General features: G+C 45.8%; 1 protein-coding gene across 1 annotated transcript; it reads right to left on the bottom strand.

Moving 5' to 3' along the window:
* Positions 1–14: 14 nt before the first annotated feature.
* On the bottom strand, positions 15–12,265 carry LOC131281712 (tetraspanin-1). Its single transcript, XM_058311059.1, has 5 exons — positions 12,200–12,265; positions 2,640–2,828; positions 2,380–2,562; positions 2,125–2,304; positions 15–248 (listed from the first exon to the last, which is right to left on the bottom strand). The coding sequence occupies exons 1-5, from the start codon at positions 12,263–12,265 to the stop codon at positions 15–17; spliced, it is 852 nt and encodes a 283-aa protein (XP_058167042.1).
* Positions 12,266–12,285: the final 20 nt, after the last annotated feature.

Genomic DNA, 12,285 nt, shown 5'->3' with positions numbered 1-12,285 from the left:
TGAGGTGGCTAGATTCAATGGGAGGACGGCTTAATGACGGGTGGGTCCACTCGCGTGGCGACGGGCTTTAGCGGGATAGGTGGTTTTGTACTGCTGTGTGGTGTCGGATTGCTTATATTGGCCGCCGATAGTGGAGTCATCTCCCGCGTACGCTTTACCCGGATCGAGTGGTTATCTCCGTTTGGCAGCATTATGGTTGGTCGTCGCAGCAGCATCGTCAGTTGTATCACGCAAAAAATGCCGAGGCTCTGGGAGGATATAGGAGTGACGGAAAAAGTATGATTAGTTGGAACTGTGTTGAACGAAATTAAACAATTTTTAGGTTAATTAAAACATGTGGCAGAATGCAACGTTTTCAAAAATACCGTTTTTTCTACCATACCACCATAGCATGCTACATATTTCATGAAACTTGCACGCAAACTTGTATGGCACGTGAAACATTTCACTAACGAATGTTTAATTTTCCCACGTGGCTCTAAGAGACTTCGATTTTCCAACTTGTCCTAAGTTAATTTTCTCTTCTAGCAGTAGATTTTTCATCCTTCACATCCACCTCCCCGAAGGCCACAGCGAGACTAAAGAGGAATTTCACGAAAAGATGGTCAAGGTGCCGAGACCAGGACCGAGAAAATAATGGATGAAAGCAATCGTGTGGCGGGCCCGATTGTTTATTATTACTTCTGCCCCGCAACAACCGCGCACAGAGCGGCAGAAAAATTGTTTGCCTTTTCCGTGTGTTTATAAACTGGCCATCGAAACATTGCAGCAGGGGGCGAGTGGATCTGCAAAAAAGTGTGTGTGTCTGTTTGTGGCTGTTTGTGGGATGATGATGTTTATATGTTTGGGAATTGTGTGTGCGCATTTTCTGACCACGCGCAACAAAGAATTGTACGTACAAGAAAGGGAAACACACAAATCCGTAGATCCCGCACATAGACTTCCGTAATTCGACCTTAGCTACAAAAAATTTAAAATTATCTACGAACGATCGGAATGTGGTTTCAAGATATTTAATCGAACTGGTTCCTAGTTTGAATGTATAAATCGGATGATTTATTCGACCACAGATGCAGTAACGGTTGGCCGTTGTTCAATCCATACCCTCCTCCATTGCTTTGCATGAGACACCCAAGTGAAGAAATTCATTGTCAGAACGTTCCCAGCGGCACCGTTGGCAAGGTTCCATCGTAAAAACCGAGAACGGTAGAAGACCATGACCTACATCGACTGAATTTCGGGTACAAAACAGACGCTACAAAACAGAGTCATCGTTTAAGCAACAGGTATAAAGCAACGCTCACACCACATGACCGGGTTTGTCTCCTCGGGAGAAACTGGTTAAAACTGGGGGGGATGAATCTTCCCACTCGTTGGTACACAACAATGGCTACATTGAGTCCGGAGATTCGTCCGTTCGTCGCGGAAATCCGTCAGAAAGAACGTCTATCTTCTGATCGTCCGTCCAAGTCGTGTGGACACTAAATCAGCCAAGCAGGCTACCGAACCGGCCATTCGGGCAAACCTGCAGCAGCAGCAGATGTCGAGGAATGAGTGGTATTTGCCATACATTTTCTCGGGACATTCTGTTGTGCTTCGAGATGACGCGCAGAGACCACCGCCATGGGGAGGGAAAATCCATTCATACGCATTTTCCTACCATTTAGCATAACGGGGTCTACGTGTGCGTGCGTACCGGCTGACAGACAACGGACGCGTGACGTCGTCGTCTCAAGGGAGCAGACAGACGGACGTAGAGGACGCGCGTTTTATTTTTGACCACCCGAGGGAGGATCGAAGCGAAGAATGATGCTGCAACATCGCATGCACGTTTTGTAGAATATAAATAATCTATTCATTATTTTGAAATCCTTCCACCCGCTCACGCTCAGGGACCTTTTCTTTTCGTCGTTCTGGACGGACGTACGAGGGGAACCAGGATGACTAATTTTCTTAATTAGTTACTCCATTTATGCTACAAAGATTTATCACCACACTAAGCGCGCCATTGGAAGTGGAGCAATGGCGTTCTCCCCCGCAAACGGATGCACATTTCGTGGGGGGGAAATTAAGTGGCTAGCATTCTTACGCCATGCCGACACCAACACTGTACTGCATCCCTACCTGTATCAGCGCGGAGGCAATCGCGACCACCGCGACGCGAATCATATTCATCTCGATACTTTTCACGAACACGTGCATGCAACCGGCATTGAACACCTTCGAGTTGACCGGATCGTAGCAGGACCAGGGGACACCTACTTTTTTATAGTCATGGATGCCATTGTAACCGCAGCAGTGAAACTGAAAAATAATAAACAACGATAGATTAAACGCTGGGGAGGCGCGAAACCCTCGAGGTAGCCACTGTTGACTTACGTCCCGCTGTAACCGGTTCCATATGTGCGTTTGGTCCTTGGTGGTGCTGTCTTTTGCCAGAAACTCCCCAAAGCTGGACTCAATGGCTAGCTCGGCCGGGGTGATGAGATGCGCCTTGGTGGCCACCGACCAGCCACTAACTAAGAATAAAATCACAATGAGGCCCACTAAAAATGCGCAGAACTGAAATGGAAGTGACACGTGAGTGAGACGGGCGATGGGGTGATCAGAAAAAGGATCTCCAACCAGGAATAGCTTACCGTTCCTAGGTAACACCGATGCTTCCGGCTCGTCGACGTCCAGCCAAGGTAGCAGAGGAGCTGTGAGATCAGCCCGAGCACGATCAGCACTGCGAACGGTTCCCAGAACTGATCCTTTACTATCGGTGAGTACTGCCGGTGGGTCCATAGGAGGAATGCTCCGATTACCAGCTGTGCGCCACCACATATCTAATTTCCAGGAATCGTTCAGAAACCCAAAAAAAAGAGAGAATAGTCAATTCCACGCTGACTCAGAATTAATTTCCTCCCTCCAAACGTCTTGTAGTAAACATCGTTCGCCAGTGATAAGCCTCGTTACATCTTCGTTCATTTGATCTCCGAATGAGGGTCCGAGAATCAGTGCACCATTCGCTGCGGGGTCAGCGAAACGAATAGTGTTAATTAGTGTAGTTCGTAAAATGCGTTTGAGCCATGGGCCCGCAGAGTAGTATAAACAAATTCGAACGAACGGTTTATACGAGCGCGACGAGTGTGTAAATTAAGATAAACAAACGCCGGAAGAATAGCTCCCTGGTCCACCCTGGGGAGCGTTGAGGCACAACTTTCTCGGAACTCGCCCACCACCGCCGTGGGTTTTCGCGGCAACATTCTGAATGTTTTGTTCGACACAAAGGAGTTCGGTTTTACTACGTCTAGATCTTCGCGTCTTGATGGTGACTCGCTGCATCCATCAGCGCCAAGCGGCGGAGGAGAGTAGGTTAATGTAATGTGAACAGGTTTTGGGGAAAATGAACTCCCACTTCTAATGGCAGTGTGGAGAAGCCGGGGGAGGTTGTGCAAAACAGACCCTTTCCGTTGATTGACATTCTAATGCCGGGGACCGTTGGGTTGTTGGGCAAACCGAAACGTGAATCCGGTGAGTCTGGCTGATTGATCGCTGACAGGTCGTGGTGTTTTGGGGCCCGGGAAAGCGAGAGTCATTAAGATCACTTCTCGAACCAGGCGTACCGTAAGCTGGTTGCATCGCGGAAAACTGCATCATAATCTGTTCGCACCATCGCGCCCGGGGGGACAGTTGAGAAAGTGTTGCTAAGGGGACATGTTACGAAAAGTGTTTTAGAACCATCGTTAATGCATCCATAAAGCATCGGATTAACTATTTCTAGTCTCGGCAGTTGCTCGCAGAACCCTTATTGTTAAACATCGATTTAAGTATTTGCGTAACATTAGTAGGCGGGAACCAAAAATAGGGACCGAAACAAGATTTTTTAATTACTTGAATCGTAGTAACGACTGCTATTTTGGAGAGTGCATCATTAGGAGTTTCTCTTTTACAAGATGGAAATGTTCTTATACTTGTTGGTTCTTGATCGTTTGTTTGAAAAGGGCTGCAGTAAAATATAATGAATCGAGTTTTTTTATTGTTAATAACTTGTTCAACAACCACATGGCTTGAACATTTACGATCTAAATGGTTAAAGCTAGTCTTCTCTACAATGAGCAAAACTAAACTATGATTTATGTTAAATACACTCCAGCACGTTTACCGTCCCTTACGCATATCAGCAAATATTGAAATGTAATTTCCTACACCTGTACTTTTCCACGACCGTTGGCTTATCATACACACGCGGTAAATATTAACTGTTTGCAGTTTGATTAAACATACCATGGAAAAGCATGTGAGAGTGTTTATATTTAAAGCGCTTGTTCAGGGCGGATTGTACCGTAAGCCTGTATTATTTAAATCTAATGTTCGCCTTACGTCGCCCAGTTTCAAAATGTGTCCAATTTCCTTCAGTTCCGTCTATAAGCGATTTGGAGTCACATTCTGCCAAACCCGGGTAATGAATGGCTTCCCCTGTCCGCGGGGAAAAGAAGTCCATCACGTAATAAGTTTTCTCGCCCGGCCCAAATCGTCAAAAGAGCCAACGTCGAACGGCACGCGAACGATCGCCATTTGTAACCACAATCCACAAACACCATTCGACAGATTCGCGCGCCCGAGATTCATAATTCTCAGTCCTATCACGTCTACGTCCGCCGCCGCGAACGGTAAAAAGAAAGATGCCTGGCACGATTCTCAGGCTTTGGCCTTTGGTACGGTCGGAGTGACACATGATCCAACGAAAAACCGATATTCAAACCGGAAGGGCACAAACTAACCGCCAACCGATTATTCGAAACTAACTCCGATATGGTGGGCTTTCTTCCAACTAGCATGCATTATGCATATTGTGCTCTGTCGGGGGGAAGGGAAAGAATTTGCGTCACCAGTGAATGGTTCGCTTTTCTTCTCCTTTTTGTGTTGTGACGAACTGAGATGTGGCGTAAAATTTTACCATAAACTTTTACCCTCCCAACAGACCATTTTAAACTTCTTACTGCCTCCCTTTTGCTATTGTGTGCCCCCATTTGTCCATTTTATGACTCAACAATAACAACAAAAACTGATGCCGGTGTTATTGTGCGTTGGTTTTGAGTAACACAAGCACACGACGAACATGGGGGCTATCTTTTTTGATTAAATTTACAAACAATGTACTAATGTGCACATTTGGAAAAGCCCTCATAAAAGTATCCGTGATGTGAACCGTTTTTGCCGGCGCGAATTGAAAGCCATTTGAGCATGTACTTGGCACTACTTTGGCATGCCACAAAATGGTCTCGGGCGATCGATAAAAACGGGTGGTGGATGGGAGGTTGGTCGCGGGAATTGAGACGTTGTTGATACACCGTTGGTCGTTTGTACGTGGAAAACCAATGAAGTCATCGATAAAAGTCCCTCATATCGAGGAATTATTGAAGTAAAATGACCTACGGTGATATCAAGCCATGTTTGCCAATTAATACGTAACAAGATTCCTAAACAAAGCTGATTGAACATTCATTTACTAATTTAATACGATCTTCAAAAACCCTCAAGCTTGCCACCCTCCCCGCGTCAGGGAAAAACGATACCATACATCTTGAACGTTTTTTTTAGCTGGCCAAACGCCAACAGATGAGGAAAAACTGTATCAAGAACGAACCATAATTTTGTTCGAAAATTTATTAGAGCGACGCAACGCCCGTTCACACACGTTAGCGAACCGTTTCTGGGCTATTAGAAGGAAAGCATCTTCAAAAACTCTCGCAAACACACAAACATGAACTCCTCCACATCTGCTCTTAGACGAAACGAAAATCTCCTAACGATCGACAGTCGCGACCGACACAGATGTACATATATTAAGATCCGCGGAATGGAGTCAGCAAAGGAGAAAAAAGGCAACCAACTCACATCTCGATGGAATGCAAGGGGAGGGGGATGTGTTTTAGTAAATGAAGTGTGACTATAAATCATTTCTTTATGAAAAACAGATACGACAGCCCGTCTCACACCACCGAGCAAGTCAGTCAGCGGCCAAACTCAACTCTCGATACACCGAAACCGACGATGATTTAGATGAACTTCATCCAACAGAAGGGGACGGCGAATGTTCATCCGATTCTAGGCAATTTTTTAAATAAAAAAAACGCAAATTCGAACTGCATTTGCACCGCTTCGAAAGCCGTCGGAGATCAAAGGGCTCATAAAATGTTTGGAAAAACGGTTTGACTTGTGTGTGGAATAAAACAAACTGTGTTCCATCATCATCTAAACATGAACATTGAACGAACGTTTTATGGGTGCTGTTTTACATAGTCCAACTAGACGGGGACTTTGAGTTCATAAAAATATCAGCAGTGGATCATCATCATCTCCTGCTGAAGCTGGAAGCTGGGCAAGAACACGTGCTTCCTCTTGTTCTTCCGCACAGGCTCAGCTAGAGCAGCATCCCGCATACAGATGTTGATGGCGGACAGCGAGGGTTTCTAAGTAGCACACAGCACATTAAAATGGCATCAAGAGGATACATTAGTAGCGCAGTTTCGATGGGATTTCCGAACAGAGACTGGTGATTGCTCTAAATGCATGCATAATCGGTTACCCAACGTGCACTTGAGTTCACCGTTAGCTTAGCAATTGCCAAGAAATAGGTATTCAAGAAATAAAAATCCAATGCAACAGACTCTCGTCTCGATGATGGATGTGCCATCCCTGTGCTGGTTCTCCCTACATTCGTTCCCTTCGGCGGATGCAGATTCAGTTCATGGCGCGCACTCTGATCGGTATATCCATTAGCAGCATAGACTAGACACAGCCGCAACCAAAGTCCACGCCCTTGCCAACATCCACAGCTGCAATGGAAAAGGGAACGGAGACAATTTTACCGAGATGCCGGGCGGGTAAATACTCTCCTTCGTGTACTTAAAGACTCTCGTCTATATGGCTAAACTTAGATTCGATCGGTTGAGCGGAGTACACACCTTCGACGTAGTCTTTTTGTAGCACGAAGATCGGTCTTTGGAGCGCCTGAGTATCGTTTTTCCATTCCCCCGTCGGGATCATTAAACGCCTCGATCACGCTCGATCCCGGTTGTTTGCAAAGCTACAGATTGGTGGCGACACGGGTTTCGAGAAGATGTTTTCCAAGTCGGAAGATATATTGTATTGGCGAACTACAACCGCACGGTTCGATGAGGTCCAGCAGCACGATCGAACTAACCGCCCCCGCTTAGCTTCCTCCATCCAAAACAGTCGGTCCAAAGCGACACATACCGACGGTAAATGTCATTTGTTTATTTATACGATCCGCCCGACCGAAGTCGGGAAGTGTATTCGGCTGGAAACCTCCAACCTTCCTACCATTCGGAAGATGTGAATTCTAAGCCGCAGAGGGTACACACCGCAGGAGAAGACGCCGGAAAATGCACCCTTCCGTAGCAAAGTTACGCAAAATCAGACAGACTGAAGCTGTTTCGCTACTCGAACGTTTGTCGGTTTGTTTGCTTTTGCAAAACGAGCAGAAAGTGCAACATCGGTTAGTTGCCGGTTCAGGTTCCTTGTTTGACAGCATTTGGCGGGTAGTGTAGACAAAAACAAACATTACCAGCGACCCTTCAACGGGCGGTCTGTCTTAGGTCAATGCGACGGAAAAGAAAAGATCCTTAATAAATCTAATGCCAATGAAGGTAAGTTTTGTTAACACGAATAAACCCAACATAAGAACCGAGCGAGCACAAGAAAAAGAACATAATTAGCAAAAGCTACCCAAATAATGCGCATCCTTTGAAGTGCGATCAAAAGGTGTGATCAAACAGTTCTAAAAATCGCTAATTTGAGAACTTGTTTGAAAGAGACCTAGCATCATTTAGCATCGATTCTCACCTTCGGTACGGAAGATTTGGTCCCCTCTATCGACCGGAACACCTTCTTGTGTACTAACCGGTTGTTTGTTGATAGCCGATTGAATTTATTGGCTTACAAAGTTAATTTGACAACTAAACATTGTATTGCTGCTAAACTGCTAACCCGCTGGGAACCCGCTCCATGCCACACCAGGTGGTTTCCACGCGGTTAACGTGTTTTAAGATAATTATCGGCTCTTCCAGCAAAGAGAAAATAAACATCCAATCCGACAAAGTGGGAAACTTTCTAACTTTCTTGTCTAGTGAGGTCTTTTGCAAGGATTCTGTTAAGTGATTGGGGTGGGGAGAAACCTTCGTTCTGTTCCGAAGAAGTCACATCCAAAGTTGGTGCATCGTCTTTTTATCGTCCTGTTACATGCAATGCAGTTACATATCTTCCACCGAGACTATTTCATTAATTGAATGAAGCCCTTTTCGCCACAATACGCAGCGAGCGCTTGCAGACATCCACTTCCATCCAAAGGGAAGGCTAAAATGGAACGTTTTCAAAATGGGGACGACTTATAAACTAATGCGTAAATGTGCAACGCGTTATTGCGTATTTACCCGGAGCGGTACCACAAATCTAGTTCTTTCTCTCCCTTTTCGAAACCGCAGGATACGCATATTCCGACGGAAGTTGGAAGAAGCTTGACACAGCGAATGCTGGGGTGTTCACATGAAATATGGTTGAAGCGGCAGCATCTTTCCGCGCAATAAAAACGGCACAATCTCGCGGCATCTGATCTATGCAAAATAAAGCCATCTGTGGCGTACGGTCGGGCTTCCCGGTACCCGTGGGAGGAAGACGATAATTTCCCGAGCCAGTACGAGGGAACAGTCAGTTCTGGCGAGAGAAGAATCAAGAATTCCATTAATTTCACTACATATGTTTTGTGCGAACGGAAACCGTTCCGTTGGCTGGTTGGGTGGCTGGTGTCATGCCAATGATGCAAATCGTACATTTCTGACCCCCCCATGTGGGGAGGGCTTTACATATGTTTAAAGCAAAACGTACACGCTTTCCGGGCAAGACAAACCGCCATGAAAATGAGATGTGGTACGGAGAGTAATCTATGAAATGCTTTTCTGCAGGATTAGAGTAATTGCGCCCTGGTTCAGTAAACGGTTCGTAAACTGACCAACGGGGTCAAGGGTCAACGCGGGACGTAGATGTACAGTCAGGGGCCGGTTCTGTTGAAGCGTGCTCATAATTTGGACCACATCCAAGCCAATGTTCTTACGACACTGGGATTGTGGTTCGTTGTGCGGATTACTTATGCGAAAGAACCGGCCAGCCTCTTTCGGTTGGTCATGGATTTGCTTCGAGCGTGGCGTTGGAATATTTTTTTTATTGCCCAAACATGTTAAGAATTATTATGATAGCTCCACGAGGCTGTACGAGTACATCGAAAGCTTAACTGAATTAAATGGGGAAAGCCACACACGACGAAAAGAAAGTTTGAGAGGGGGAGGGGGGGGGGGGGGGGGGGGGTAAATCGGAAACCCCGAAACGATTAGACGTCGAATCAACTTGGGCGGAAAGTAGAATCCCACCAAAAAAAAAAACCAAAAAACACACACAAAACAACAAACTGGGGATTAACTCCCGGTCACGATAATCCTTGCCAACTAGTTCTCTTTGGCCGGTTAGAGATACGTAGGGTCCGGGTAGATGCTAGGTCTGTAGGGCTTCATCAACAACACCACCAGCCAGCAATTCTGGCGTGACGAAAGTGACGCGTCCAGGATGACATTTACGTGTCTGGCAGGGATATGGGAGAGGTTATGGAGTCATTCCAGAGCAGATGGGAAGGAGCACTGTAGTGTGCTTGTTCCATTACTTTTCCCCACAGGCACCATCATTGAGTATTGTTTAGCAACCATTTTCCAGCCCAGTGCCTTTTTCTGCACATAACAGCCATGTCTAACGTGGCATCGGGAGAAGGGAGATAATTAGAAGCGTGTCGGGCAATACCGTGGAGAATTTGTCTCGCCAAAAATGCTGAAGATAATGATGGCTCTTTTCCTTCCCTTCCCAGGCTTTCCCTCCTGGTTCGGGGTACGGTGGACGACATCAACGATAACGACACCCGGGACTGGCCTCGGGTCGGATGAGGAGTGTGTAGTTTAGTGGCTTTGTGTCTACTCGTTTGCCATACTCAGCGCGCACTCGTTGTTGTTTATCATCAACAATTGCTAAACAGAAGACAAGATAAAACAGAGTCTACGGTACACACCCAATATTTCACCCCAACCTTGTGGGGATGAGTTTGTCGGTTTGGGGTAGGTTTGTTCTGGCTGTCTTTGTACCGTTCCCAGTGTTGTTCCACTACCTGTGGTACATATTTCTTGCATGCGTCAATGGGAGCAGTCGCGATATGATTGCTCAGCATGTTTTGAAGTAGCGTTACCCGAAGCATCATCTCGCATGTCGAGGGAATATTGTTGGGGTAGGGAAATTTGATTCTTCCCTCTCGAGAGGGAAGTGAGGTCATGGTGTGCATTCGAGGGTTGGCGAGTTTGTTCCTTTGTAAGACCTCAACATCACATATTCTTCCTTGTAGTTTCGAATGACATTTTTATGCTCCACTCTTTAGCTGCCCTCCGTATTTATTTACGTAAACCATAACGCGTTAGAAAAGGGAAACGTTTTTGGAATGATTTTCTTGGCTAGATTTCGTGGCATCTCGCACGCGTTGCGTTTTGGTAGAATATTTTGTTTGTTTAAACTTCGGGACCAAGTCAACATTAACGCCACCGGAAAACCACCGAAAAGTCGTTCGCGACGGACAGATGGATAGTCCTCGATTGCTTGGATTTCCCCCCAGAGTAAAAGATGGGTCATTTTAAAACAGTACCGCTATGCTTAATCATCCTTTCCGGACCACGATAACCGACAAGGGTAGCGCCTGTATTCCGTTGAAAAATGTGGCCGCAAGGGATGATGAATACAGTTTTCCCGCAACAAAGACTACTCCTTTCTGCGAAAAGCTATCTATTTTTATCACAATTCCAGTGAGATTTTGCCTGTTTTCTGAAAATGGAAAAACCACTGTCACCTTAGTAACCAACCGTCAACTTTTCGCTGGAGACTAACGGTTATTCAGTCTACATTCGTTTGTTCATCCGCGTTTCACTCCACACCGCGTAGCATGGCTTTCAGATTGTGCACCGAAGCATAACACCACCATGAGGTTTTCTTTTTTCTGAATTTTCATTGTTTGTTGTGTGATGATTTTGTCTAATGTGGGCAGCCGGTTAAGTCAATGAAACCTCCTAATGATGTTTAGCCACGCATTGAACCGTGTTTTCATAGATTTTTGGGAAAAAAATCAGCACTTTTCGTGTGTTATTTGCGTGATCTCTGCGCTTTTGATGGATAATACGCTGCCAAGGAATATTCCACAAATACCATGATCAACATTGAAGGGTCCGTTGGTGCAAGATCACCGACGATCGTAGCATGCGGCCTCGAGTCTGCTGCGATTACACCTTAAGTTTTTTTCCTTATGCACCCCAAGAAGTACCTACACACCCCCCTCGGCACGTTTTTCTCAACGAATTTTAGGGTGTTTCTCTAACACCACGAAACAGGCTTTTTTTCTCTTTCGTACATTCACAACTTTTTCCGCTAGTGCCGTTCCCTTCGCTCTAGCGTCGGAAACATTTTCTCACCTGCAAGACTTAACTTGCGCGTTGTCTGTTTTATTTTACCTGGCTGGCAAAGGAGGTTTGTAGCATTAATTAACCTGGCACTACGAAAGATAGAAAGAGAGCGAGAGTGGGCCGAGGGGTGTCGCCGATCGACGGAAATTCCGGTTTAGAGAAGGTAATTGTGTAGGTTATACCTGCGGCGCATTGTGGCGTTGTTTGAGAGATGCATGGAACTGATGCGATTCTGACGCAAATTGATGCATTTGTTGAGATTTTTCTTACACTAGGCACACTGTTTAAAGGGCCGATGGGCCACGGGGACAACGTGTGTGCGTGAATTGCAGATAAATAACCTTCGGCGATCCCTTCCAACAGGCAGCAGAAATGGCTGAATCGACGCGAGAAGGGGTGCACACCTTCGGCACGACACATCATCAATGTGCCCATTTTCATCAGCGGTAGCATGAATTGCATGATCACTTGCGAACGTTGCTGTTTAGCAGCAATCCAACTGCAGAAACTAACAGGAACAACAATCCTTGAAACAACCCAATTTACGAACGGATTTCAAACGAACGAGATGCGACGCCATACCGCTTGGAGGGGTAGGTTTTTCTTGCGGAATAAACCTTTTATTTTTGGAAAAACAGTAGAACCGACTCACTCACCGATATTAAAATAACATATGCGTACACTAAATACTTGAAACACTTGATGCGAGCGGAAAGACGCATTTTAGTATGGCTTGCCTACG

Source organism: Anopheles ziemanni, chromosome 2 (genome assembly GCF_943734765.1).
Source record: "Anopheles ziemanni chromosome 2, idAnoZiCoDA_A2_x.2, whole genome shotgun sequence".
Taxonomy (NCBI): Eukaryota; Metazoa; Arthropoda; class Insecta; order Diptera; family Culicidae; genus Anopheles; species Anopheles ziemanni.
This window is presented reverse-complemented; position numbering and strand designations above follow the sequence as displayed.

Coding starts and splice junctions, on each gene's coding strand:
- LOC131281712 (XM_058311059.1), bottom strand. CDS start 12,265: ATGCGTCTTTCCGCTCGCATCAAGTGTTTCAAGTATTTAGTGTACGCA. Junction 2,829..12,199: donor CATATGTTATTTTAATATCG/GTGAGTGAGTCG, acceptor CCTGGAAATTAG/ATATGTGGTGGCGCACAGCT. Junction 249..2,124: donor TTGCCTCCGCGCTGATACAG/GTAGGGATGCAG, acceptor ATATCCTCCCAG/AGCCTCGGCATTTTTTGCGT.